The following is a 25,216-nucleotide window of genomic DNA, read 5'->3' on the forward strand; positions in this document are numbered from 1 at the left end:
CTTCAGAAAAACACACATGTCAGTAACCAACACACACGTCAGAAACACACACACTTCAGAAACAAACAGACGTCAGAAACAAATACACGCCAGAAACACAAACTCATCAGAAACACACACTTTTTAGAAAGACACGTCAGAAATACACTCATGTCAGAAAAAGACGTTAGAAACACAGTCACGTCAAAAAAAAAACAACACACAGCACTCACAGCTTCCCGCTGAGGAAAAACGCCTTCTCCTTGATATTTATTGTGCAGAGATGTGTCACGCTTTACAATATGCAGAATCTTGTGCTGTTCCATTGAAGTGTCGCCATCCACGAACAGTTCCCAAATGGTGTGAAAATCAAAATTGAATCACGTGATCTTGTGATTCAGCAAAGTTTTGGCTACATCTATGGATTGAATGCAACCAACGCTGGTCCAGTCCTATTAATTCCATCCGGATCGCAACAAAGAAAAAGTTTGCCAAGGAACTTCAGAACCACGGTAAGAAAATCACAGAACCCTCATTTCCTTTGGTCGACACTCCATCCAAGGATCCCAAAAACCTCCCTTTCCGCTGCTTATGTTCCTCTATCTGAGGGGTATTCTTTCTATGAGGCGAATTCTCTCTACCAGACTCCCAACTTGAACACAAATAAGCTGAAGAGCTTGACCAATTTTTGCATGCATTCTCTGATTCTGATTTTACTGTATCTGTGGCTGATGCTATTATGCACCTTAAGCCAAAGTTGTCACGAGGTATAGATGAAATTCACGCTCTACATATAAAAAATGGTAGTCTTGTGCTTTTAGAACTCACGCTACTGATGTACCTTAGTCAAACGGTAACCTTAATCAAACGACAAACGGTACCTTAATCTTGGAGAGGATTGCAGAAACAGTATCCCAATACAGTTCCAGGTTGATTAATGTCCAATTACGTATATATGATTTGGTGCTTTTGGGTGACTAGTAGGTATCTGAGAATTTTTATTTGGTGAGAAAGAAAATAATACAGGCAGGTGATCAGATATCAAATAAGCACAAAGAACCTTCGGTTGAGAGACATCTAATGAGGGAGAAGCAACAACATGGTCTACGTTGAATGTGGACGAGGAATTGTAAATGTATGTGAAATCTTTGTCTTTATCAACAACATACAAATCATTATCGAATATTTCACCAATCCGAGAAGAACGGGCAGATGGAGCAGTTAGGTTACAGTTAAAATCTCCAACAATTAGACATGCAGAATTACTAGAAATAATGGTTCAAATGCTTCTACATAACTTTTCAGAGGCAAGAACAATATTACTTCTGTTAAGATAGGAAATGAGGTTAGTAGCTGGTTTGGTATTGTATCACGGGTCAAGCAGGGTTGTGTCCTCTATATGGATGATTTTGATGGGCATTGTCGTAAGGAACGAGATAAAGGCAATGAGAAAGTAGGGAATCAATTGAGCAGGTAAAATGCTCCTAGACTTAGATTATGCTCATTATGGGAGTTTCCTGGACAAAAATGTTAGCAAAGTGAAAACGAGAAGATCGAACAAGTGGATAGCTTAACTTACCTTGGTAGTATTTTAAGTAAAGTTAGTGAATGCAATGAAGATGTAAAAATTTGAATGGTCAAGGTTTTTTTTCCAGTTGAATGAAGGTTGAAAGAATAGTCCGACAAGTCTGTGAACCAAGACTATAATATTTGAAGCTACACTAATGACAGTGGTCAAGTATGGTTCTGGGCGCTTCGGAAGACGGACGAGGATTTGTTAGATGTTTTCCAGAGGCATTGCCTATGGATAATTTTGGGTACCCGTTTGACTAACCGAATTTAATCAACAAGCTGTGCGAAAAATGCTATTTTATTCCACTTTCTATGGCTAAAATGAGAGAAAAGTCGAGATGGTTAGGACAGATTTTACAGATGAAGAGTAACAGATAGCCAAAGATCTTTCTTTTCGGCCATCGATCTAGGGGCCAAATGAAAAGCATGTCGTCCCCGAATAAAGTAGGAACAGGTCCTAAGGAAGGAGTGCAACTTTGAATATTGGAGTGGAGGATGAGCAATTGCAACTGTGATGGCCTAAGGCTACTTGAGGCTGCAGTGAATGGTTAGAAGTAGTAGTTTAAAAGACGACCCAGAGTGCAAAGTTTCAGCTGATAAATTTATGATTCAGAGAATTAAAATTCAAAGTTTTTTTTCGCAATTAAATATAGTTCTCAGGTTTTGTTTATTTATACTAGAATAAAATTAAAATAATAATAGCTACATTGAACTTAAAACACTAAGGAAAAGATCATTATTATTTACATAAAATAAGTCCCTATTTTAAATATTTGATTTCAAATCATAAATTACTTTTAAAATATATAGTTTCTTTTATAAATTTTAGATTGTATTCAGAACGCATATTGTATCTTTCTGGCGGATGTCCTTACCCCAGTGTAAAAGCACTAAAATGAATTACACCTGTAGAAGTTTGCTAGTAAACGCTGCATAACGTTGTCTTTTTTTTCTCAGAAACCAACTTGAATATCCCAACTAATCGATTCTCTGTAATATTTAAAATTAGTAACTTAAAAACATGTTGTATTTAGGCTCTTTCTTATGTTTAAATGGTAACTCAAATTATCATTATCAACTTTATTATGATCTTATTAGAGATTGAACAACACAAAGAAAATAATAGTAAATTAAGCAGAAAGAAAAATATACCTGTTTTGAAACCTAACTTGAAGTAAACTCTAGCCTAAAGTAGACGAGCACCACAGGCCCTGAACATAGTTTCAACGGCCCTCTAAAATCAAAACGCATTATATGCTCTAAACGAGCTTGAGCCAGTTGGATTTTTAAGTTACCAAGGTCTATGTAAAAATGTGGTACAGTATGAGCTTTGAATCAGGATAACTATAAAGCAAGACCTTTAGGGGCTCCATAGACTAGTAGCAGAATATAGTGTATCTAGCTCAAACCGTGAAAATTCGTATAATTTGCTTTGATCTTGGACAAACAAGCTCTGTTACCTTATCCACACGGAGGTTGAGAATTCACTTGAAATGCGAAATTAAGCTAAAGGAACAAAATTTTTTAATGTATATCCATTACTCACTATAAAACAAAAGGTCCCAATCCTCATACACCACAACCTCCTACGTCACAAAAACACTCGAGAAAATTAAATTGCATTGTCGCAAAGTTTATTAAAGCTCGTATATTCAAAGTTTCTTTTCTAAAAAAAATTGTTCTATCCAAACATAAACAAAATAATACCACTTCTCACTATGCAAAATACCATTTAGATTATTTTTCTTTATAGATTTCCAGCTGTAATAAAATTATTTCATAAGTAGTGAAAATTAGGATATGACAGGGTTCTAGAGTCCATTATTCGCAATTGACTCTATATTTTTTTGCAGGAGTCCAAATCCAAGTTTCTATTTTTAAAATACGTTTCAGCGACTCCAAATTCCCGAAAAAACACAAGGCTCAAACTTTACTTTTGTAAAACATAGGTTCACACATGTCTAGCCCCTAGGAAGTCAAGGAAGGTGGGATTCTTACACAAGAGGTAAGGAGAAGAGGGTCAAAATTCTCCGAAGTTTCCTTATGGGCACAGGTTTTTCAAAATTCCCCAGGAGAAAATTCCTATGGAACCCTTTTGTCGACTAGTGCAAAATCATGACTTAAACACAAGAGCGTTTCTTCAAAGATTAGTCAAGAGTTGATACTAAAATCCATATTTTTAACAAAGCCCTAAAGTCCACCCTTGAGATCTTCAACCAGGGATAAAGATACAGATAAAACGAGCTGGAGCATTCAACCTCGAACAAGAGCATTCTTGTCAAGACAACGATAATAAAAAAAAATATTTTGAATGCACTGAACATATCATAACACAAAAATGATCCTTTAATATGGGAAGTTGCAGCGTTAATTGAAATTAGCCTAGAGGGAAAAGGAAATTAAATAGAGAACATATTTTTCGCCATGGAGCCAGTCTTGTTAGCCGCATCTGTATGAGCTTCATAGGTGATAGTCATTTTAGGTGGCAGCTCGAGAAACTCTTTGATTTTATGCCTAAAAGTAACAAGTGTTAATATACACAAAATAAGCCACAGTTGTCAGTTTATACAGGATTTTCTGTCAAAATTATTCGTATAAACTAAAAGTAGTGAAAATAAAATGTTTCGGCATTTCCCCATTTAAAATTAACGTTTGCACTAAACGTTACAAAAGCTATGAGGAGTTTGAAACCCAAATAAATTAACGATTGAAAAACAGGGACACAGTCACAAAAGGAAGGGGATCATTTACAGAGAAACAATAGTACTTTTGGAGGCCGGATCTCAAACCATCTCATACCAATGGGCTTTAACAAATACATGGATAATCAGGACGTGACTAGAAAAGGGTTATGGGCGTGAAACTGAGGTCTTAAGTTGTTTAAGCTGTGTTTCTTTTATGGGAAAAATAAAGCCTAAGCAGTTTGGAGACCAAATAATAGGCCTACAATCAACAGGTAATGGAGTGAAGAATGAAGGAATTTATCAACTTATCTTCGAAAAAATTACAAATTATTCAAAATTCCTTTTAATAACGGTAAAGCCCTTTTTAGGTTAACTAATTTTCAAATTCAGATTAAAATTTAAGAAAAAAAGAGAAGTTTATACATATAATAACAGATAACGTCAACTAGTCATCAAAAAGGAGACAGTATCGTCACTGCTAAGAAAGAAAGCAAGAAATTCGGCCTAACAAAGATAGTAAAAAGCACAAAACAAAAACTATAAAACCAATATCCTGAGATTTAGCATTTAAAAACTTAAAACAACGGTTTTTTAATGTTTTTCCATTGGTGTTCTCAATCCATGCAAATGTCAAAGGTCAAATTTTGTTTTAATTCTGATTTAACAATCAGGTCTGTCCTTATATGCTCAATTGGTGTGCATTAAAGAAGCACCAAATAAGCTTTATCTCTCCTATTATGATACCCTTTCAAAATTTATGAATATGAGAGAACCACCGTTTCCTAACAGGTGTCTACATATTCAATGGCGCCAATTCATAAAATTTTAAGATGAGGGGCTTTTTTCAATGAAAACATCAAAAAAGGGTTTTTTTTTTCAATGATAAAATACCAAAAATAGATATTTTTCAAAATCTAGCAGGGGGACAAATGCCCCTTCCCCACTGCGCCCCCTCCCCTCCAAATTGGCAACACTGCACATTTTAAGTTGCAACAAGCTTTTCTGCCATAAATACTACAATAAATCAAGGAAATAGCCTAACTTTAACACTAACATATGAAACAGTTCGTGGTAACGAACTGTAAGTAAGGAGCAACCCGGCTCAATAGTAACCGAAACTTCAAAAAACGCAATTCTGATACTAATAGATATATCAAAAGAATCGGCTTTATATGCTGATTTCAAATATATAACTTTCATTATAAGTTTAGTCTTTCCCATCAAGGGTTACGAGCCTGAGAAAATTTGCCTGATTTTTGAAAAAAGAGGGAAACACCCCTAAAAGTCAAGTGATCTCAATGAAAATCACAGCATCAGATTCAGCTTATCCGAGAACCCTACTGAATAGGTTTCAAGCTCCAATCTGCAAAAATGTGGAATTTTGTATTTTTTGCCAGAAGAAAGATCATGGATGCGTGCTTATTTTTTTTGTTTTCCCCAGGGGTGATTGTATCAACCCAGTTGTCCTAGAATATCGGGAGAGGGCTCATTATAACGGAAATTAAAAGTTCTAGTGCCCTTTTTAAGTGACCAAAAAGATTGGAGGGCAACTAGGCCCGCTTCCCCGCCCTTTTTTCCCAAAAATGTCCGATCAAAATTTTGAGATAGCCATTTTGTTCATCATAGTTGAAAGCCCAATAACTATGCCTTTGGGTATAACATGGCCCCCCACAGCCCCAGGGGAAGGTCTTTAAGTTACAATGTTAATTCATTGTTCACGCATAGTATTTGTTATTTGGATACATGCATACATTTTCGGGGGGGGGGGGGGACTTTATGCTGGGGGTTTTCCACGGAGGAATTTTCCATGGGGAGGGAAGTTTCCAGGGAGTGAACTTGTCTGGGGAAATTATACACTGGGGAATTGGCCAGAATTCTTATACCAAATTCTTTTTATGTCTTGCTTTCTCTTTTCCGTCTCAATTTTTCGCGCGGAGTGGTTAAGAGTAATTGTTGGAGGTAAATTTTCACCGGGATTGAATTGTTTAGAGAATATTTCCATGGGGAGGGGGTTTCTCCGTGGAGGCAGGGCCAGATTTCCTGGCATTATTTAAAAAACTATCAGAAATTAAATAAAAAAACAATTTTGTTCAATTGAAGGTAAGTAGCAACAATAAACCTTGAAAAAAAAACAGAAATTATTATGTATATAAAGGGCCCCCCCCCTCCTCAACACCTCGCTCTTTAAGCTAAACATTGAATTCTGTCCTAATTCTTTAATGATGACTCCTGAAACGCCAAGGTCTTTAATTAGACAAAAAAGAAGTTTATTTAAAAATGATGAAACGCTTCAGCGCAAAGAGCGAGGATTTAAAAAGGAGGCAAACCCACTCATATACGTAATAATTTCTGTTCGTTTTAAGTTTTAATGTTGCTCCTTACTTTCAGTTGAAAACTTGTTTTTTTTATTTAATATTATACAGAAACGATTGGAAACTAGACAACAAACAAGTGACGAGGAAATATACTTAAGAATAAATGCCTCATAAATGACGGAACAGACATCCTCATATTTTAGACTAATATTCCCAACCTGTTTATCGCTAATGGTCCCTCCCAGAAAGAAGAAAATTCCCACAAATGAACATGCATGTGGCTAGAACAAATATTCAAAATGATATAATTTCGATAGAGTAAAAAAAAACCTTACCCTATTCTCAAAACTGCTTCTTTATTACCAGTGTTACCAAGCCATATGGCTATTCTTTCACATTTTGGTCGGACTTGGAAAACTGCACCACAGATATCATCATTGTCATCATCGTACAATTCACCTATCATACTCAAAACCTGAAATCAAAAATCGTATGTATTGTATTTAGGAGAAAGTTTTTTCGGCAAAATCCGTAGGTGCATGTAGTAAAGCCTCAAATGCAAAAGGCCAGTTTACAAGCTAACAAGCCGGCGAGTAAGCTAATAGTCGAGTACCCAAAAAATTATTGACAGGTTGTCATCTGCATTTAATGCGAAAATCCCTCAGCCAACTGAATTATTTTCCTGTGCTACGAGAATATATGCTACTCTTAATCCCGACATGTCAGGGGCTTGTTTTTTTCAAGCAATTTTTGAATTGTTCTAGAAATAAGTCGATCCAGTTTTTCATATTTTTTTCCCTAAAATTAGAAAAAAATCAATGTAAAGTAAAACTAGGTAACTTTTTCTAAATATAAATTTTCAAATACAAAATATAGGTAATGAACAGGAACCAAAACTACAAATATAAATCAATAGGAGACCCTTATCATGTTATGAAGGTGAAAACTGAGTAACGATCATATTTTCATTGGCATTCTGTTTGCGATAATTTAATTTCATTAAGAACATAATTAGACAAACGAGCTACTTGCTCAATAGCTCAAGCTGATGTGAGTATACGAGGTTAGTTTAAAGGCTAGCTCACTCGAAATCTAGCGAGTGGTGTGTAAAGTCACCATCAATTTATCTTTTTCCAGGGCATTGTTACAAGTAGCTAGCAGAGCGAGTTTACTTTCGAAAGTAGAGTAAACAGAAAAGTAAAACCTATACTCGTGAGTAAAATTGGATCTTTTAACAAATTATGCAAGAATAGTGGTATGCAGTGCATATCAAAATGCATCTAAAGAATATGAAATGAACATATTAAAGAGACCATATTTGTAAGGATAGGGGTTGGTACCGTTTCTGTGTCTGTTTTTTTCCCACCGTTTTCTGTTTTTTTTTCTTTTTTTTTCAAACAAAACTGAAAAAAATGAAAACAAGTTACTGTTTTTCAGTACCGTCTCTGTTCCGTTTTCTTTTTTTTTACCGTTTCTGTTTTCCTTAAACACATTTTTCTTCATTTGTCATGGTTTTATTTCGAATTGCATTGTAGTGTAATCTAGTGACTTCTACTGTATTTGCGATACTTGCCATCTAGCAAATACTGCTGTCTTTATGCATTATAAAGAAAATGTTTGCCACAGTGAAAATTAATCCAGCATTAAAGCAGTCCTATCATTAAAGCAACTAAAGCAGTCTAATTAGTTGTCTTCCTTTGTTATTCATGGTAAGTATATAGCTCTTCTAAGAAACTGGGTACACTGACTGCAATAATGATGCTCATAGTAGCTCAGATTTAAGTGATCCAGAGCTTTTCATGTGATAGTGAGAATTCAGTACCTAGACGAAGACGCGATTCTAGTGAAGTATTGACGCTGGAAGCAGCACTAAGAAAAATACGAATGCAGGTTAGAATCCTTGAATAATCTCCCCAACGATCTTTTTTAAGATATCTGCAAAAGTCATAAAATCTTAGTCCATCGAAGAAAAAGGATACGAATGTTCGCCGGAACAACAACCTTACCATAATAGAAATACACTGTGCCTGAAAAGAGCCACTGCGCAACTTCTTCAAAACCTTCTTGATGCTTAAATTAGTGAGCTTGAACTTTATAAATATAAGCTGTTCATCGATGATACTGCCATTGAAGTTCTTGCCCAGTTCCAACAGGCAACTATGATAGCAGATAGATACTATTATTTTTTGGGAAGAAAAGTTATAATGATGATCAATAGATTACAGTGGTTTTGTCAGTTAATCAATGGCCTGAAGAAACTATTCGCTATTCAGTTCAGCAGACATTTTTTGGCCAGTCCCAAGCTTCATAAGCCGTTTTCCACAAGAGCTGGGTTTTTGGGTCCTGTAATTTATGGAAAAATGAGTCATACAGACAGAGATTCAGGTCATCAGTGCGTCTCCTCGCTTCTCCAGCAATTCGTTTCCAAGCATAGAATCACAGAGGAACTTGATCAAATTCAATTAAACCCAACAATTCCCTATAGACGTTGCTCCTACAAAGGCAGGTATTAACCAAAATGGATCACCAGAGATTCTTGATCAGGAAGCCAGCTTGTTTGCGAAGTTTCTCGACACAACTGCGCTACGGATGAACTCTTCGAACACAAAATGCGAACAATATAAGAGATTTAAGCATTGCCCGCATAGAAGTAAATACAATCAGGGCATATGAGGAGAGTTTCTGCCTTCCTGAACAAGAGACAGACTACTTTTGGAGTGACTGCTTTTACGCTTACCCAGAGTATAGTAAAACTGCATGCATGCATCTCTCTGTGCCAGCAACATCAGTACCCAGTGAAAGTTCATTTAGCATTGCTGAGTACTTTACGCGAAAGCAGCGCTCAAGAATGACTGCAAAGTCACTTGAAGTTTGAATGTTTATAAACGATAAATTCTAATTTATCTGGTCTTTTTATGCATCCACAAACTTTACTTACTTACACCTAAAAAAACTGAAACAAAAACAGAAATATCTGTCATTAAAACTGTCATGTTTAAGTAAAAACATGTCATTTCTGTTTTTCGGGAGGAAAACGGAAAACCAGAGACAGATTTTCGTTCTTTTCACCATTTTTGTTCTGCACCATTTTTTATTGCCGTTTTTCACCGTTTCTGTTTGGCTGAAAACAGAATCGATGCAGACGCCTAACAAGGGCAAAACTCAACGACATTCATCTTCTGGATACTATCTACACCAACTAGGGTCCTTGATATTTCCTTTGGATCAAATGAACCTCCTACACTCAATAGATTTATACAAAACCATTTTAACCAAGGGTCATATTTATCCATAAGTGCACGTTATCTTACACTTTTTTGTATTTTTTACTTTTTATGCTGTTGTATAACTAGCGGAAACATCTGGAATCGTAATTGGTGTAAATATGACATGAGACTCAATAAATGGAAATATGTTTCAAGTTCATTGACTATGCTCACCTTTTCGTCTATATGTGCATGGGGCCCACAAACAAACCTAGCTTAAACAGTGTGTACCATCAGCACCCCATATCTACGATATTTCTGCAAAACGTTGAACCGAAAAAAAGAAAAATCAAGAACACAACAAATAAATAACTTCCAACTATTTTGATTATACGATCCACAATCGTTTACTCATTTGATAATTATTTTCAGTACTCCAAAGAATTAAAATAAGCTAACTGATATAGTTACAGCACTTATCTAATGCATACTATTTATAATCCAGAATAGATTTAAAACTAAATAATCAGTTGAGTTTCAGAAAAAATTGAAGTTTATTAAAAGAATTTCAAACCAACAAAAATTTAGCCTTTTTTGAAAGTAGCTCTTTTTTTAGTAACTATGAACTTCTAATGGCGATACTTGTTTAAAATTCATATTAAACCTACTTTATAGCGCTTCATTTCCCTCCTTTATCAGTTTTTTGTATTCTTTGTGCTCGACCTTCACTACAAGAAAGCTACAATCAGACTGAAGGAACATAAACACGAAATCAAGAATTTAATGGCAACTTAATTTAGTTCAAGGTTGCCATCAATCCATGGCTAATTGGAGAAAAAGCCAAGACGATTTATAGTCTGAGTGAGAGGCACAACTGGCATAAGCCTTTTTCAGGAATGTATAAGAATGATGTCATTTTAACCTCGTTGATAGATAGTCTATCATCCATCCATCCATCCATCTTGGGACAGAACTAAGGTAGACAGGACTGCAAAAAAAGAACATACATTTTAAAAGTGTTTGAGGAGGTGGCCAACGTAGAATTTTGAGAAGGGTGGGTGGATTGTAGCAGGGTGGGCGGAGGAGTGTTTTCCAGTTGTGTGGAAACTGGGACAAGTTTACAGTATTAGTCTTCCTTATGAGACTTTGAAGGAATTGTTGATGAAAATTTTGCATTTTTATACTTCTTTGCTTCTCCTTATTTTCTTTGTAATTTATGTTTTGTAATACTTTAAGAAGCAAATTTGTTTAAAGATCATAAAAATAACCGTTTTTAATAAAAAGAGTTTAAAACAGCAATTCTAGTACAACCGAAGGATAAAGATTTTCCAGAGTCATTACTGGCACACAGGGCATCGAGTCGACGTTTCAAATGCTGGGTCGTTTTTACAAGGACAAGTAGGAACCTAGTCGCCCAACCTAGACACAGCATGGATCGATCCCTGGGTCCCGTATTGCCAAGCAGGCCATTAATCCAATATACTACCACAGGGTACTAGTGCAACTGAAGCTGAGCAATTCTTATTTTCTCCATTTCATATATCTTTATTACAAAATAAAACTAATTACCAGCTCGAGCCAAAGTTTGTCATTTTCTGGACCTCTTCGTCTCTTTTCAAGATTAAGGACCCATTTGCCTCCTTTTATGTTTGACGGGTCCTCCCACATGGGCTTAATACCCTCCTTAAACAAATTAAAATCAAGTCCCATCGCTAATTCACTTGGAGGTTTAATATGATTCTGCAATCTAAAAAAAAGAAGAAGTATTACAATTTACATCATCTTTACAATCAACAAGGAAAAGAATAAGCATTTGTTTGGGAACTTGAAATTGTAGCAGCTTGGAAACGACAATTTTTTTAACTAATTGTACTTGCACAGAAAGTCTTTGCTCCGGATGAGACGTGTGCATCAAACATTTTTGAACTCCACAAACCAGAACTTGGTAATTTGGGACTCAACTTGAATCATCATTTCCAGAGACTCATACTAAGGTTATATTAAAAGTATCAGACTTGACCTGTCACAACTTCGATTTTTTTTTCTGACACATTTTATCCTGATAAAAGTTGACACACATTTTTATGTTAGTTGTAAGTTGTAACCATCAATTTGAAACCCCTCTTCGTTTATTTGAGTCCTAACTTAAATTTTCTAACTTTTGGCAAATAATACCCTTGAATCTCTGGTTTGTAGATCAGACAAACATTAACAAAAAGCATTCACACCCGAAATATTAACAGTTTATTCTTACAGCTATTGTTTTTTGTCACAATTAAATATTTGATTGACAATTTGATCACAATTATCATGACTTGTTTTATTAATTAGATATTTACATTACAGTGCATTAAAAGATACCTGTGACTAATTAAAAAGACAAAATCATTCCGGCCTAATTTATTGCACCAGTCATTCGGCATTGTTTGCAAAACTTGGTATAAACTCATCCAGCCAAAGCAACAGAGAACTTCAGGGTAGCAGAGTAACAGAAAACAGGGTAACGAAAAATTGATTAGTATAAGTATAATACTTGGATAACAATTTTTCTAGTTTCTGAAATCCCTTTTCAAAGGTGTATGATAAGACTAGGAATCTTATGAAAATGATTAATTGTTTAATATATTGTCACATACACCCTCTACATTTCTTCAACCTTTTGGTGACCATCCCTAGACACTGCAGTTATATTCCATGTTTCATATTACCAGTCTAATCATCATCTTCATAACTTGAGTAGTTTTCAAATCCCTTTCAGTACATTAGTAAGCTCATGTTTAAATCTATTGACTGCATGTTATATTGTTTGGACTAGCCTATCTAAACTAGTTTGAAGATGTCACCCATTTGGCACCTTTAAAAGAATGGCATACACTTCCTTTCTTTTGGTTTGATTGTTTTATCCATTTTTTTATTCTTTCTTTATTCTGGTTTGGTTCATGTCAAATGTGATGCCAACAGCTTAACCATATGTTCAGTAAATAATTGAATGTGTTTTTTCCTTATGCCACAGACAATCAAGCCTTTCATCAGACATTTACTAAATTTTCTAATTTTTATTACTTATGGTATTGTGAATAAATTTATCGCTCTCTCATCTCAAAAACTAAAAATTTTCTTCAAAAAAACTTGGGCGACAACAATCTTTGAACTTTTAATTGGTCATACAAAGCTATAGATCATAAAAAACTTTGATATTCTAGGTCCCTAGCCCTTAGCAGATTTATGAGAGGCTCTTTGACACACTACCCTTTGGAGTACTCAATATTTGTTCTTAGATTTGTTCACAGATCAAGTTGATCTATCTAATTTGGAATTAAAATAGATCTTACGCCCAAAATCCTTCTACTGTGTCAAAGTCCGTGACTTTGTGCAAGTTTTGTTCCCATGGAAGACTCTTGTCAGGTTTGTAATACCAGAATGTCCACCTATTCTGCAATGGATGTGACATAAGCAATTCTGGATCATGGTTTGAATCATCATGTGCTTGAACAGGATCTAAAGTTGCCATCACCTGAAAGAAAATGGTAACATAAAAGACAGAATCTAGTTCAGCTGTGGATTCAAGGAGATCTATCTCCCTGCTTTTGTTCAATTTAATTTGATGCAGTTATACTTATACTTAAAACAAATTTGCTACCCTCCAAGAGGACAGCATTTCCAAAATCCTGGATTGGGTATACTTTTCCCTCAAAATCAAAGCAATATGCCAACTACTAGGCAGACAACTGCTCCCCAACCCTCAACTTATTTCTGCATAAATCTGTCAGGATTATTAACAGGTCTAGCCTACAAATTGATAAAACAAAACAAATCTAATTACATATAGGACTACATGAGAGACATGGATAAACCCAGGTCTGACATTTCCTGGAAGGGGGTGGGACAACCATCATATGGTGCTCCCATTTCCCCTGTGTTTTGATATGGCCATAACCCAAAAACATGTCTGATTTCAACCCGATCTCCTTCCCTGTCATAAATGTTTCAAAGATTCTAAAAAGGGGTTTTAACTTTAAACCTTTAAATTTTCCCCGGAATCCACCTCAAATTCAGTGAACCACCTTGCCAAGATGTATAGTCTAAGAGCAGCAGACTCTGAGCTAAACTTTTGTTTTCAACATTAAGACATGTCCCTACAGGATCTCTCAAGTCTTACAAGTAGATAGGGGCCAGAGGTTGGAGTTAGAAAACAGATTCAAAGCCCCTAATTTGTGGTGCAGGTCTATTCCTAAAAGTTTGTAGCAGGAGGAACTGAACTGGTCCAAATCTAGTTAACGATTCTTTTCTAGACCAAAAGAAGCAATTCCTTCTCACTTGTGTTGATCAAGGTATTTGTGTATTTAACACTTATGCTAATCACTCATCTATAGTATTCAATGAATTCTCTTGTAAAAAGACAAAGACTCGCCTTATAATGTCATTATTACTGAATTAAGAGCTCAGATAACCCTATTTGCAAGTCTTCAGCCTCTGAATAATTGCTAGATGGCATAAAATGCAGCTCTTAGAGGATGAATTGCTATATACATACATATTTCTTTGAAGTTATCATTTTTCAATGAGCCAGTTAGAAACACATAAGTGTTTGGCAGTTGGTGGAAACATAACTTTCTACAGTGCCTCCTAAAGAATCATCAGCACACTACAGTCAACTATGGCCAGAGCATTTTGAAAGGTATTATTTAGTGCAACTATTCTAGAAAACTGCTATATCTAGGGGTTTTAACTTCTCAAATATTTATTAGATACTAAATTCTACAATTACAAACAGGCATTTCTATAAATACACTTTCCTTCTAGAGTCCAACAAACTATTTCTGCATAAGCACATTGTTGTGCTGGCATGCAAATGACAGTAAAAAAACTATCAGTATCGAATCTATTAATGTCAAAGAATCCACAACATGAAAGAGATCCAAAAGTCACAGTGTCATATTATAAACCAAGCTGAATTTATGTCCAGATTTAAGGACAATAGTTCCATGAGGTATGATTATTCAACTACCAGCTGTGGATGTTTTGAATTGTGCTCGAAAAGCAAGTTGTCATTTCAACAGTTTGTTTCAGACATCAAATTTTCTTAGAGAATTGATGACACAAACAAAGGAGTACTATACAATGAAGTCCTTGCATCAGTTTACAACAACCATCTAGTTTGATCACAACTTTTGGATCCAATAGTGAAATTGCTATTATCAAGAGTCTAAACCAATATGATAGAAAGGCTCAAGTCCTTTTTTTTAATTCCAAACTGAAATAAACTTAGTTCCTTTCTGACCTTAGGTATTTTCTAAATTTACGAGAAGAATTGTCATTTATTCTATTAAATATTTTTTTAAAACGAAACAGTTTTTAGGTAGAAGCTAAAAATAGTTTTCATGGAAATTGAACTTGTAACATGCAGCTCCATGAAATATGCAACAAGTCAAAAATAATCTAAAATTTTATAGCATGCAATGCACAAACTACGCAACAATCTTCAATAAATTTAAATCGTCATACTACTGAGTAAATGAACCTGTATTATAATACTGGCCAATGCAGACCATCCTGGATTGCCAAAGTAGCACTGATCCATGAATATTTTGAAGGGGGAGCAAAAAATGTTTTTCAAAATATGTAGAGAGGTAATTTTGTATCAATAAAACTACCAAAAGAGCATTTTTCAATAAAAATACAAAAAAGAATATTTTTTGCAATCTAGGGGATGTCCAAATGCCCCACCCTCAATTGGCACCATTGGATTTTAAACTATTTCAATGGAAGATCACAGGCTATGTACATTAGAACTCGCAAGTTATTGACTGAGGATTGTGTCCCACAAGGAATTTGTCTTGGACTTATACTTTTCTCCATTTTCATAAATGACTTACCATGAACTGTTAAGTTATCAAACTCTATATTTTCATAAATGTAATAAAAAATATAAATTGGTTAATTTTTCAAAGGATGTAGCTTCTATACTAATTGGTCCTATAGCAGTTAATGATTCATACATTAAGAATTTGATGATCATAAACCCATTAAAATGTAATGCCTAACAGACAATCCCAACCATTTATACTATATTAAAGAAACTCAAAAAGTAAAACAAAATTTTATTCAGTAGAAAAACTAAAGAAAAATAAAATAAATACATGGAGTAGATGGAGTAAATAACCATAAAAAGCAAAAAATCAAATTAGAATTATGAACCAACTGGTGATGAGAAATAGATAAAAAAAAACAACAACAGCAAACTTCTGACTATAGCCAAGGCATTAGGAGGGGGAGCGGGCTGAGATGAAATAGTGATTATAGCAATTATTATAATTGCAAAGAACATTGAATTGCAAACCAATCAAAGATTTGACAAATTTGCTGAAATTTTTGGCTAAGGTTTATTCTAGGGCAGAAATCAGATATGAAAAAAGAGACATACAATTATATTCTCTATTCAATGTTCTTAACAAATGTAATAACTTCTACTGTTGCACTTGTGTTCCGATCCCTAGCCCCAAATGGGGGCAGACAGTCCTGCATTAATGGCCTATAAAAAGGTTTGCTGATTTCGTGGGTTTGTCATTATCCTTTGTGATTATTTCTTATCATCAATTGGTTCATGACACTAAATAAAGCCGGTTTGAAAAAAAAATTCACAGCTTTATATATAACCGCAGGTTATACCTAGCCCTATTAGGAGGGGGACTGCATTTGTAATAGCAAAGATTATCCTATTTGGAAAAATATGAATAAAGAATCTAATGGTCAGTTTCTTATTTTCCAATCTTATTCCTAACCAAATTCTTACTTCATTATATTTCAAAAATTGTCATTTATTTTAATTCAGAGTTGCTTCCAGATTTATCAAACCAACCCCCAGGCGTGCAAAAGGTGGGCTAGCATGGTAGCAATGCTACTTGGCAGTTTTCAAAGCCTAGTGAAGTTTGTTGGCAGATTTTGTCAGAAAATGCCAGTGCTTCCATTATCCCCAAATTTTCGGGAATTTCCCCACAAATATGTCTCCCTTCAAAAAAATTGGTTCCTTGAAAATCATCTTTCGCCCTGGGTCACTACCCCTAGGGATTTATCGCTAGTGACTGTCACTCACTTTTCTTGATAATTTTTTAACTACTTTCCAAAATTTTTGACTGAATTATTTACCACCCATCAAAAACCAGACAGAGATCATTGAAACACAGACCTTTCTTCCTATGTTAGTAAAAGCATAATATTCATAAGATCATACCATTTCATAAAAGATTCTCTTGTGAGTTGTGGTAAAGAATTTTATTTGAACAGGTTTATGTTCAGTGAATTCAGACCCTTATACCTATAAACAGAGCCAACTGTGACAAACTCAAACACCAGAAAAGCTCATGGGAGATATATAATTTGAGCTATATATTTGAGCATTAGGGGGGGGGGGGGGGGTAAAGTATAGTGGAACTGCAGTTGTAATGTGCTAACTATAATTATTCTGCATATTATGAAGTAAGAATTGTTTTCTAAACATGTTTCCTTCTCAATAACCCAAACTCTAGGCTTCTACTAAGTTGCTGGTCTAAGATACGTAATTTAAGCTCCTGGGAATGAATTCAGAGCTTAAAATATCAACTTGGAAGGTGTTTTCAAGCTCCTATCTTTACTCCTTCCATGTTTCCTTTCCTATGGCTTATGAAACTGCATAAAGGCAAGTCTATACATGCTTTGATCTTGGGAGAAAATAAATTTTCCTGCAATTTTAGTTTGAGTTTTTTTACTTTAGGTTTTGGACATAATATATTAATGTTAAATCCATAGTAATCCATCATATGCATAATGGATTAAAAGAATTGATCTTTTTTCCAGGAATCTTCACTGTTTAAAATTTTGTTGAATTTTGCATCATTTGGTATGCAAAAACTAAGCATTTTCTTTTTTTCCTTGAGAATTTTTTTCATGTGGCCGTTTATCTCCAAATGACTTCTCCTCCCCTTACCATTGCTATTCTGGTACATTTTCCCCTGTAATATTTCTGGAGGGCGCCCATGCTTGATTGAGGGGCTCACCTGCAGTTTATGACCTTTTCATGGTCTAGGAAAGCTGTTAAGTAGGTGAATGAAATTTTATGGAATATATATCCTGCCTGAATAAGAACATTGGAAATTTGTTTAGATATCTAGGCCTACATCTGCAACTTCTAATTCTTGAACAATTATTAACCCTGTATGAATGCTAATCCTGAGCTAGACACAGTAGAATTAAAAAAAAAAATGTAATAAAATTTAATTTCCCATTCAAAACTCTTCCTAAATATAATCATCTTACAGTAAAAATTACACCACTCCCATCCCTGCCCTTTCTAATGAGGCAAAATTAAGCAAGACTATATTCAAAGTTAGAGAATAGGTGATTAAAATGGAAGCAACCCAAAAAATATGGTTCATAAAAATTGCATATTATAGCAAAAAAAAAAATGATTATTAGAACCAGATTACTTTCTTATAAAGTTTTATATTATTTTTGGACTTACTTCTCATGAACTGTTGGTCTTTATTTTGTACTTCTGCTACTTGATATCTGTGTTTGAGGATTGATCAAACAGGTCATGGTAATGAACAATAAGTAAAGAGCAACTTGACCCAACAGTAACCAAAACTCTAAAAAAGAGCAACTACAAAACAAAAGAGCTATTTTTGTTTTTGATGCTATTTTTTTGCCTGGTGAAGTCTCTCTACTGCAATACACCCAAACTCCAGAAATATGCATAAATTTAACTTAAAAAGGTAACTCAATAGGTTACTTATGCCAAAAAAGCTGGGGGAGGAGGGCGCCCCTCATTGTACCTTAATTTATGAGAGAAAGGGAGGGGGTAAAATTTTCGAAAAGTTCTGTTTGAAATACTTGGGAAGTGAAATTTTTGGCAATAGGGTTTGAGAAATTAACTTCAAATATACAGCAGAAGCTTTCACGCTGCTTCTTTTAAAACTTATTCAAACTAAAGTCTCATTGATTTTTAATATTGCTTTGTAAAAATTTTCTTTTAAGCCATCCTTATGTTTCTTTGTATGAACAGGTTTCTACTTACTTGACTTCTCTTCAACTGAAAGTGAATATGGTATTGGCCCAAGTATTGGACAAATAACCAAATTCTCAAAAAAATGTGTATTTGTCAGATAGAAAATAATCACAAGGGCTGGTAGCTATCAAGGTGTACATACAGTTAAAGCAGGCAATGGCAAAGCTGGAATGTAGAAGATTAGTAGCCTAAAACAGCCACACTTCAATGTAGCAACAACTTATCTGTTTCTTTAGGGGATTAGATTAGGCCAAAACCAATATCAAAGCTTCAGAATACATGTGACTTCCAGGCTGCCAATCAATACTGTTCTCCCAGAAAATCAAGTGGTGCTTTTATAGATAGAGTGATCAATGAGTGTCAAGCATGCATTATTTTTATACTGCATATAATATTTAGTGTACAACTCCATCCATGAAGCAAGAGCAGTAAGCTATACAGTATGATTCAGACTTTGAATACTACACTACACTAGCAGTACTAGAGTAAATATGATATAGTACTTTTGATATAATGGTACATACAAAATTATGAAGTATGATATATATGGCTAGTATACAACTTACCTCTGAATTAGTTTACAATGTTAATGGTAATTCAGAAAACTATTGATATTTCTAACAGCAAGCTATACTAAATTATATTTGTTACAGTTCTGCAAATTTTACATGTAAAAATACTTTTTGCTCAAAGCAAGCTGTCAAAACACAAGTTATGCTGCTAAAGAGTTGGTAGCTTTAGGCATTTTGTCAAGTCCTACTACTGGGAGCTATGGAAAGTTTTGCATACCTGCCAACCCCTACCCCCATAATGCCTGGATATAGCCATAGGCTAAAAACTAAAGTTTGCAGATTTTACATTTTTTTATGATCACTTCCCATCAATAATCCAGAGTAGTCCACAACAAGCTTAAAACCGATATGCCTCTAGCCAAGGCCTCTATCTAGGAACTTGGGGGAGGGGTGGCAAGGACTCAATTAAACAGGAAGCAACTCTGAAAATTCAATAAATAGGCCTTTTTTAATGTAATAAGGTAAGATTTTTTATTATAGTAGTTAGTACAGAACAAGACATAAACTGCCACTACAGTCTATCTACTAGCCTAAACAAACTGGCTTCCACTTTTTTGGTACATGCATTATGTCTTAGCTGCTCTATTCCAGAAGAAAAAGATACAGTTACATGATCACAGGGTAAAACTAAAAACCCCTTTTCATAGATGAAAACTAAGGTAAAGATACAGATCTAACATAGTGCTAAAATCAGATATGATAAAAGAAATATATCTTTAAATTCTCTATTCAATGATCTTTCCAAATATAATAACTGCTGCTGCTACATTTCCATCCCAGTCCAACTCTAATATGTGGCAAGATATATCCCTGGGCTATCAGCATAAATTTGCTGATCTTATGGGGTTGTCATTATAAATTATGTTTATTCCTTATCAGCAGGGTAAGTTCCCTAATACTAAAGTTTAGCAGCTCTTCTGAAGAAAACACAATACTAGCAAAATAACAGAGACAATAAATTAATATTCTTCCTAATTTAATGGTCTTTTCTCTGATAAAAGCACCCTCCACCTAATGGCGCCAGGGTATAGGCCTAGGTTATCAACAGAACTATAAAAAAAAACACTACAATAGCACATTCTTTCTCAATAATATACAGCAGTTTCTATTAATCAGATTGTCATGTTTCCTTCCATGGCTATTTATATTTTAAATCGTTCTGAAATAATGTGTCATTCCAACTGATCTCAATTATTTTGCAGTGAAGTGATAATGCTAATAGGTGAAGAATATAAATACCCATTAACAAAGAAATACAACAAATACAACAATTGAAACAATAATTATTTAAGGTTATATCTCACACCATTTGGGGAGGGGGTATTTTGTTAACATTTGGTTTCTTTGCAGGAGCCATTAAACTCCTGTGTTACCATCAACAGTTGGTTCACTAAGTCAGAAAAGCCAAGTTGAAAAAATAACTACTATCTGGACAGAGTCTGGGGTTATATCTGGCCTCATCAGAGGGGTGGGGGGATTAGGGTGCAAGGTAACATTCTAGTTGGATGGTTCCACCAAAGGAAACTTCAACATAAAATAATAGTAGTATCATTAAATTCCTTACTTCACTCCTTCTAGTTTTGCCTGTGATTGATTGCAATATTAGGTAAAAACCATTACATGAAATGATTTTAAAGAGTGGATAAAAATAGAAAAACAGTCCAAAGTCACTAAAAGTTGAACAAAATGTTTAAAACAAAAAAAAAACTGTCTAGTTAGAAATAATTGCCATTTGTAGCAGAATTAATAATGACAATTTTTTTTTAGTCTTAATACCCCTGAAAAAATACCATCACAGCAATACTGCAGTCATTTTTGAGGGGTTTCTAGCACTTTTTAACAGTTTTTGTAAATTTTTTCTTGTAATAATGATTTACTACTAAGAATAATGAAAACAATAATTACCACTGCCTAAATCTGCTACAAATGGAAGTTTTTTCTTACTAAACAGTTTTTTTTTTTTTTAGAAACAGATTCTTAAACTTTTGGCTAGCCTACTATGGGCTGTTTTGAGCATTTAATGGCTCAAAATGTAATTTGCCCCAGAAGCAATTATTGACTTATGGAAGAGCATAAAAAAGGCATCAAGAGATTTATTTACTTTCATCCTGGCTAAATTATATTTTCAGCTAAGAATTTGCATACCTCCATAGTATATTTAGCACTTGTGTTTGTTATAACACTAGCCTCCCCACAATTCAAGGGATATAAGCAACTTCTTATAAGTGTCCAGCAATGCACCACCAAAACACCATAGCCTATAGGCTAACCTGAGACCCATACCATTAGAGGTTTGTAGCATTATAATTCTGACCCTTACCTAGGCTACTATAGGAAAAGAAATCACAGCATTCCAGTATCTGCAAGTCAATATTGTCCATGGTAAAATTCTGGATAAGCCACTTTTGGCTATCTTGGAAAGGAGTTAGGTTAAAACAATGAAACTCCTACTTGACAGATCTATACCTATATGATATTTTGACAAAACAAAACTAAACCTTAATTTCCAGATTCTTTTTCTCTGGTTTTAGTTTTGAAAATGTAATTCCTGATATTTTAGTAGAATATTAAGTTACATCAATGTTTTTTTTTTCTAAATTTAGGAACTGCATTTGCAGATCTTGGAAACAAAATAAACTGGGATTGAGCAAAGTTGTGAAGCCAAAAATACAATTTTGTACTTTATTTAAGCAGAAGATCTATTTTACAAGATTTCACTTTTAGCCTATAACACAAGGATTTTTAAAGGTCATCAAAGGTCAGTGCTCTCTAGAGGGAGAAGGAATGGAGGTAGTTATGTTAAAATACATTCCCAAGACATATTTTAGTTGGTAAATTTCTAGGTAGCACAATAATTTAGCTAGGATGAACGTGAAAACATCATTAAATGGCTTTTTTTATGCTCTTTCATAATTCAATAATTGCTTCTGAGGCTAATTGCATCTTAAGCCCTTAAAGGGGTCCCAAAGGTTTTTCATTTATTAACCACACAAAGAAGTTATCAACACTAGTTAATCTGTTGAAAAGTGGTTAAAAACATATCACTAGTTTTATAAATAAGTTGTTATAGAGTAATATATTCCAAAATTCTTATTTATAACAACTCAAAACTTATTTATTAGGCAAGTCAAATATAAACTGTTCTCCTACCATTTCAATTTTTCAAATGCTGTAAAAAAAAATAGTGCTAAATTTTGTAATTTGAAACTTTACTGTTGACAATTCAGGATATATATTTGCACATTAGGGGGATGGAGGGAGGGCTAAAGTTTATAGTAAATTTGCAGTGGGTCATATATTTAGCTAGGATGAAAGTGAAAACAACTTTTGATGCTTTTTTATCCTCTTTCATAATATAAAATACCTTTGAGCCCCTTTAAGGGCCCAAGATGCAATTAACCCCAGAAGTAATTATTGAATTATGAAAGAGCATAAAGAAGGCATCAAATGATATTTTCATTTTCATCCTAGCTAAATTATTAGGTAAATATGGAAACAATCAGAGGTTAGAGAGACAAATAAAGTTAAGAGACCCCATTTGGACTTTTTTTATGCTATTTAAACTAATAGGCCTAATAATCATTTTTGTTTGACATTATTTTTGGACACCACACTTATATATACCAGTCTAGGTTCTATAGGTGATCCGTGGTGGGATGGGGGGAATTCTATTTCTGATGTAAATGAGAGGTAAGTTTAAACTTTCCTCTATCCCCCTAATGTGCAAATATATACCCTGAATTGGTGTATATAGGGGTGGGGGCTAAAATTCATTTCTGACAAAACAATCATTTCTGACAAAACAAAAACATTTCTGACAAAAACAATCATTATGTTTGTAAAGAGCATAAAAAAAGGCACTGAGTGGTATATTCACTTTAGTCATAACTCAATAATATGATTTGGTAAATATTTACCAATTATTGTGCCACCTAGAAATTTACCCTTTAGTCTATAGATCCATCCATGAAAGTTTCATTTTCTTGACCTAACCTCTTTCTAAGACAGCAAAAACTAGCTGGTCTAGAATTTTACCCTGCACAGCCTTCTGCTTATCAGCCCTAATCAGAGAATTGCCAGAAAATCTGTTGACAAACCACTAACCACAGAGAATGTTACCACTTCTACTTGAACTGTGTTGGTCTGCTTTGAAACTCCCAAAATAATCAAAGCCTTCAAATTCAAACCCTGAAGTCATTCAAGTGAGATGTGGAGAGGATTGGGAACAGAAGTTGTGTCTTCACTGGGATGCCCTAGACTCATCAACTAAACTTTGAAGTCAATACTGATAGGCATTCCAAAAGGAGCAATCCTTCAAGCCTATTGCTGAATTATGGAATTTTAGGTAAGATAATGAAATTTGAAAAAAGCGTATCCCAGTTGCAGTAGTAGCTAGCAACCTAGTAAGCAACAATTGTCCAATAGACTACTAAGAAATGCAATAGCCCATAACTTCTAAAAATAGTGTCAGGTCAAAACAAAAGTACACTATTAGAACTACCTTGTCCAAACCCCTATATAGGAAACTTACTGTCTTTTGGCTTGATAAATAAAGAATCTACTGGTATAACTCTTATTATATTAGTCTAAGATGTTTCCTTCTGCTAAGCTTCCCAACTAGAATGTTGCTGGATGCAATTGCAATAGCAGCAATTATTATAGGAAATTGGAAAGAAAATTAAATGGAGATTAAAATGTCTAGTCTAGCTTATCTTTGCTAGCTTGTACAAATACAAGTCTAGCTTATCTTTTTTCCTATCAGACTTCTGCTCTAGGCTTCATTAAATCTTCATCAACAATAGTATAGCTACCAAATCAGTAAATTTTTACCTAAACATATTATTGACTTCTAGGAATAAAGTGAATATACCACTTGATGCCTTTTTTATGCTCTTTCCAAATATAATAATCATTTTTGTCGGAAATTAATTTTACCCCTACCCCTAAATACCAATTCAGGGTATATAGGCCTATTTGCACATTAGGGGGGGGGGGTGGGGGGTAAAGTTTAAACTTACTTCCCATTTACATCAGAAATAAAATTTGCACCCCCCCTCTAATGTTTAAATATATACCCTGAATTGGTATATATAGGGGTGGGGGTAAAATTCATTTCTGACAAAATGGTTAGCCTATTATATTTGGAAAGAGCATAGGCCTAGCCTAAAAAAGGCATTGAGTGGTATATTCACTTTATTCGTGTCAATAATATGATTTGGTAAAAATCTACCACCAAATCGACAACCAGTCACTAGCCTAGGACTTTAATCAACAATAAATTCACAAAATCGTTACCCCTTTCTGATCTTAATTCCAAAGACACAAGTTAGCCTCTTGCCTCTAGTTGGAAGCAATCGAACGTTTTCTTACAAGAGAAAGAAAGAGCTACCATCTATGTTTTCTTGTTTTACTTTTTAAATTAGAGAGGAAAATTTAGGGAAAATTTTTCGACACATTAGTTTAAAAAGTATTTTTCTTTGAAAAAAGAAAGTCTTTATAGGGGGTGCTCTTGAGCACGATTTACTATTGGTAGTTGATTTTTTTATGACACAGATATAAAAAAAAGGTCTTGTCCTTTTTCTCAGTGGGGTCAAAATAGATGGGAGTCAAGTGTGGAACCCCACAAGCAAGGCCGTACCCAGAGAGGGGGGGGGGGGGTTACGGCCTTGCCCACAAGGTACGAAAATATCTACTCTACTTTTTCTTGTTCTTATCAGTTACGCCCCTTCTGGATGATCTGTTTAAATACATTGATGATCTGTCAGCATTTCTTAGACTTTTTTTTGGAGACTTCACTGGCTATGACTCAGTTTGAACCAAATTTTTTCCACGACTTCAAAATACA

General features: G+C 34.5%; 1 protein-coding gene across 1 annotated transcript; it reads right to left on the reverse strand.

Annotated features, from left to right (window-relative positions):
- Window positions 1-2,616: 2,616 nt before the first annotated feature.
- Window positions 2,617-24,792, reverse strand: LOC148952286 (eukaryotic translation initiation factor 4E-like). Its single transcript, XM_089089733.1, has 5 exons — window positions 24,667-24,792; window positions 13,089-13,270; window positions 11,326-11,503; window positions 6,886-7,025; window positions 2,617-4,065 (listed from the first exon to the last, which is right to left on the reverse strand). The coding sequence occupies exons 2-5, from the start codon at window positions 13,265-13,267 to the stop codon at window positions 3,951-3,953; spliced, it is 612 nt and encodes a 203-aa protein (XP_088945859.1). The 5' UTR covers window positions 13,268-13,270; window positions 24,667-24,792; the 3' UTR covers window positions 2,617-3,950.
- Between the last annotated feature and the right edge of the window lie 424 nt (window positions 24,793-25,216).

The sequence above is a fragment of the Artemia sp. Qi Xiang Cuo genome, chromosome 5 (genome assembly GCF_049724085.1).
Source record: "Artemia sp. Qi Xiang Cuo chromosome 5, ASM4972408v1, whole genome shotgun sequence".
NCBI classification, from domain to species: Eukaryota; Metazoa; Arthropoda; class Branchiopoda; order Anostraca; family Artemiidae; genus Artemia; species Artemia sp. Qi Xiang Cuo.

Coding starts and splice junctions, on each gene's coding strand:
- LOC148952286 (XM_089089733.1), bottom strand. CDS start 13,267: ATGGCAACTTTAGATCCTGTTCAAGCACATGATGATTCAAACCATGAT. Junction 11,504..13,088: donor ACAGTAGAAGGATTTTGGGC/GTAAGATCTATT, acceptor TCTTTTTTTTAG/ATTGCAGAATCATATTAAAC. Junction 4,066..6,885: donor GAAGCAGTTTTGAGAATAGG/GTAAGGTTTTTT, acceptor TGTTACTTTTAG/GCATAAAATCAAAGAGTTTC.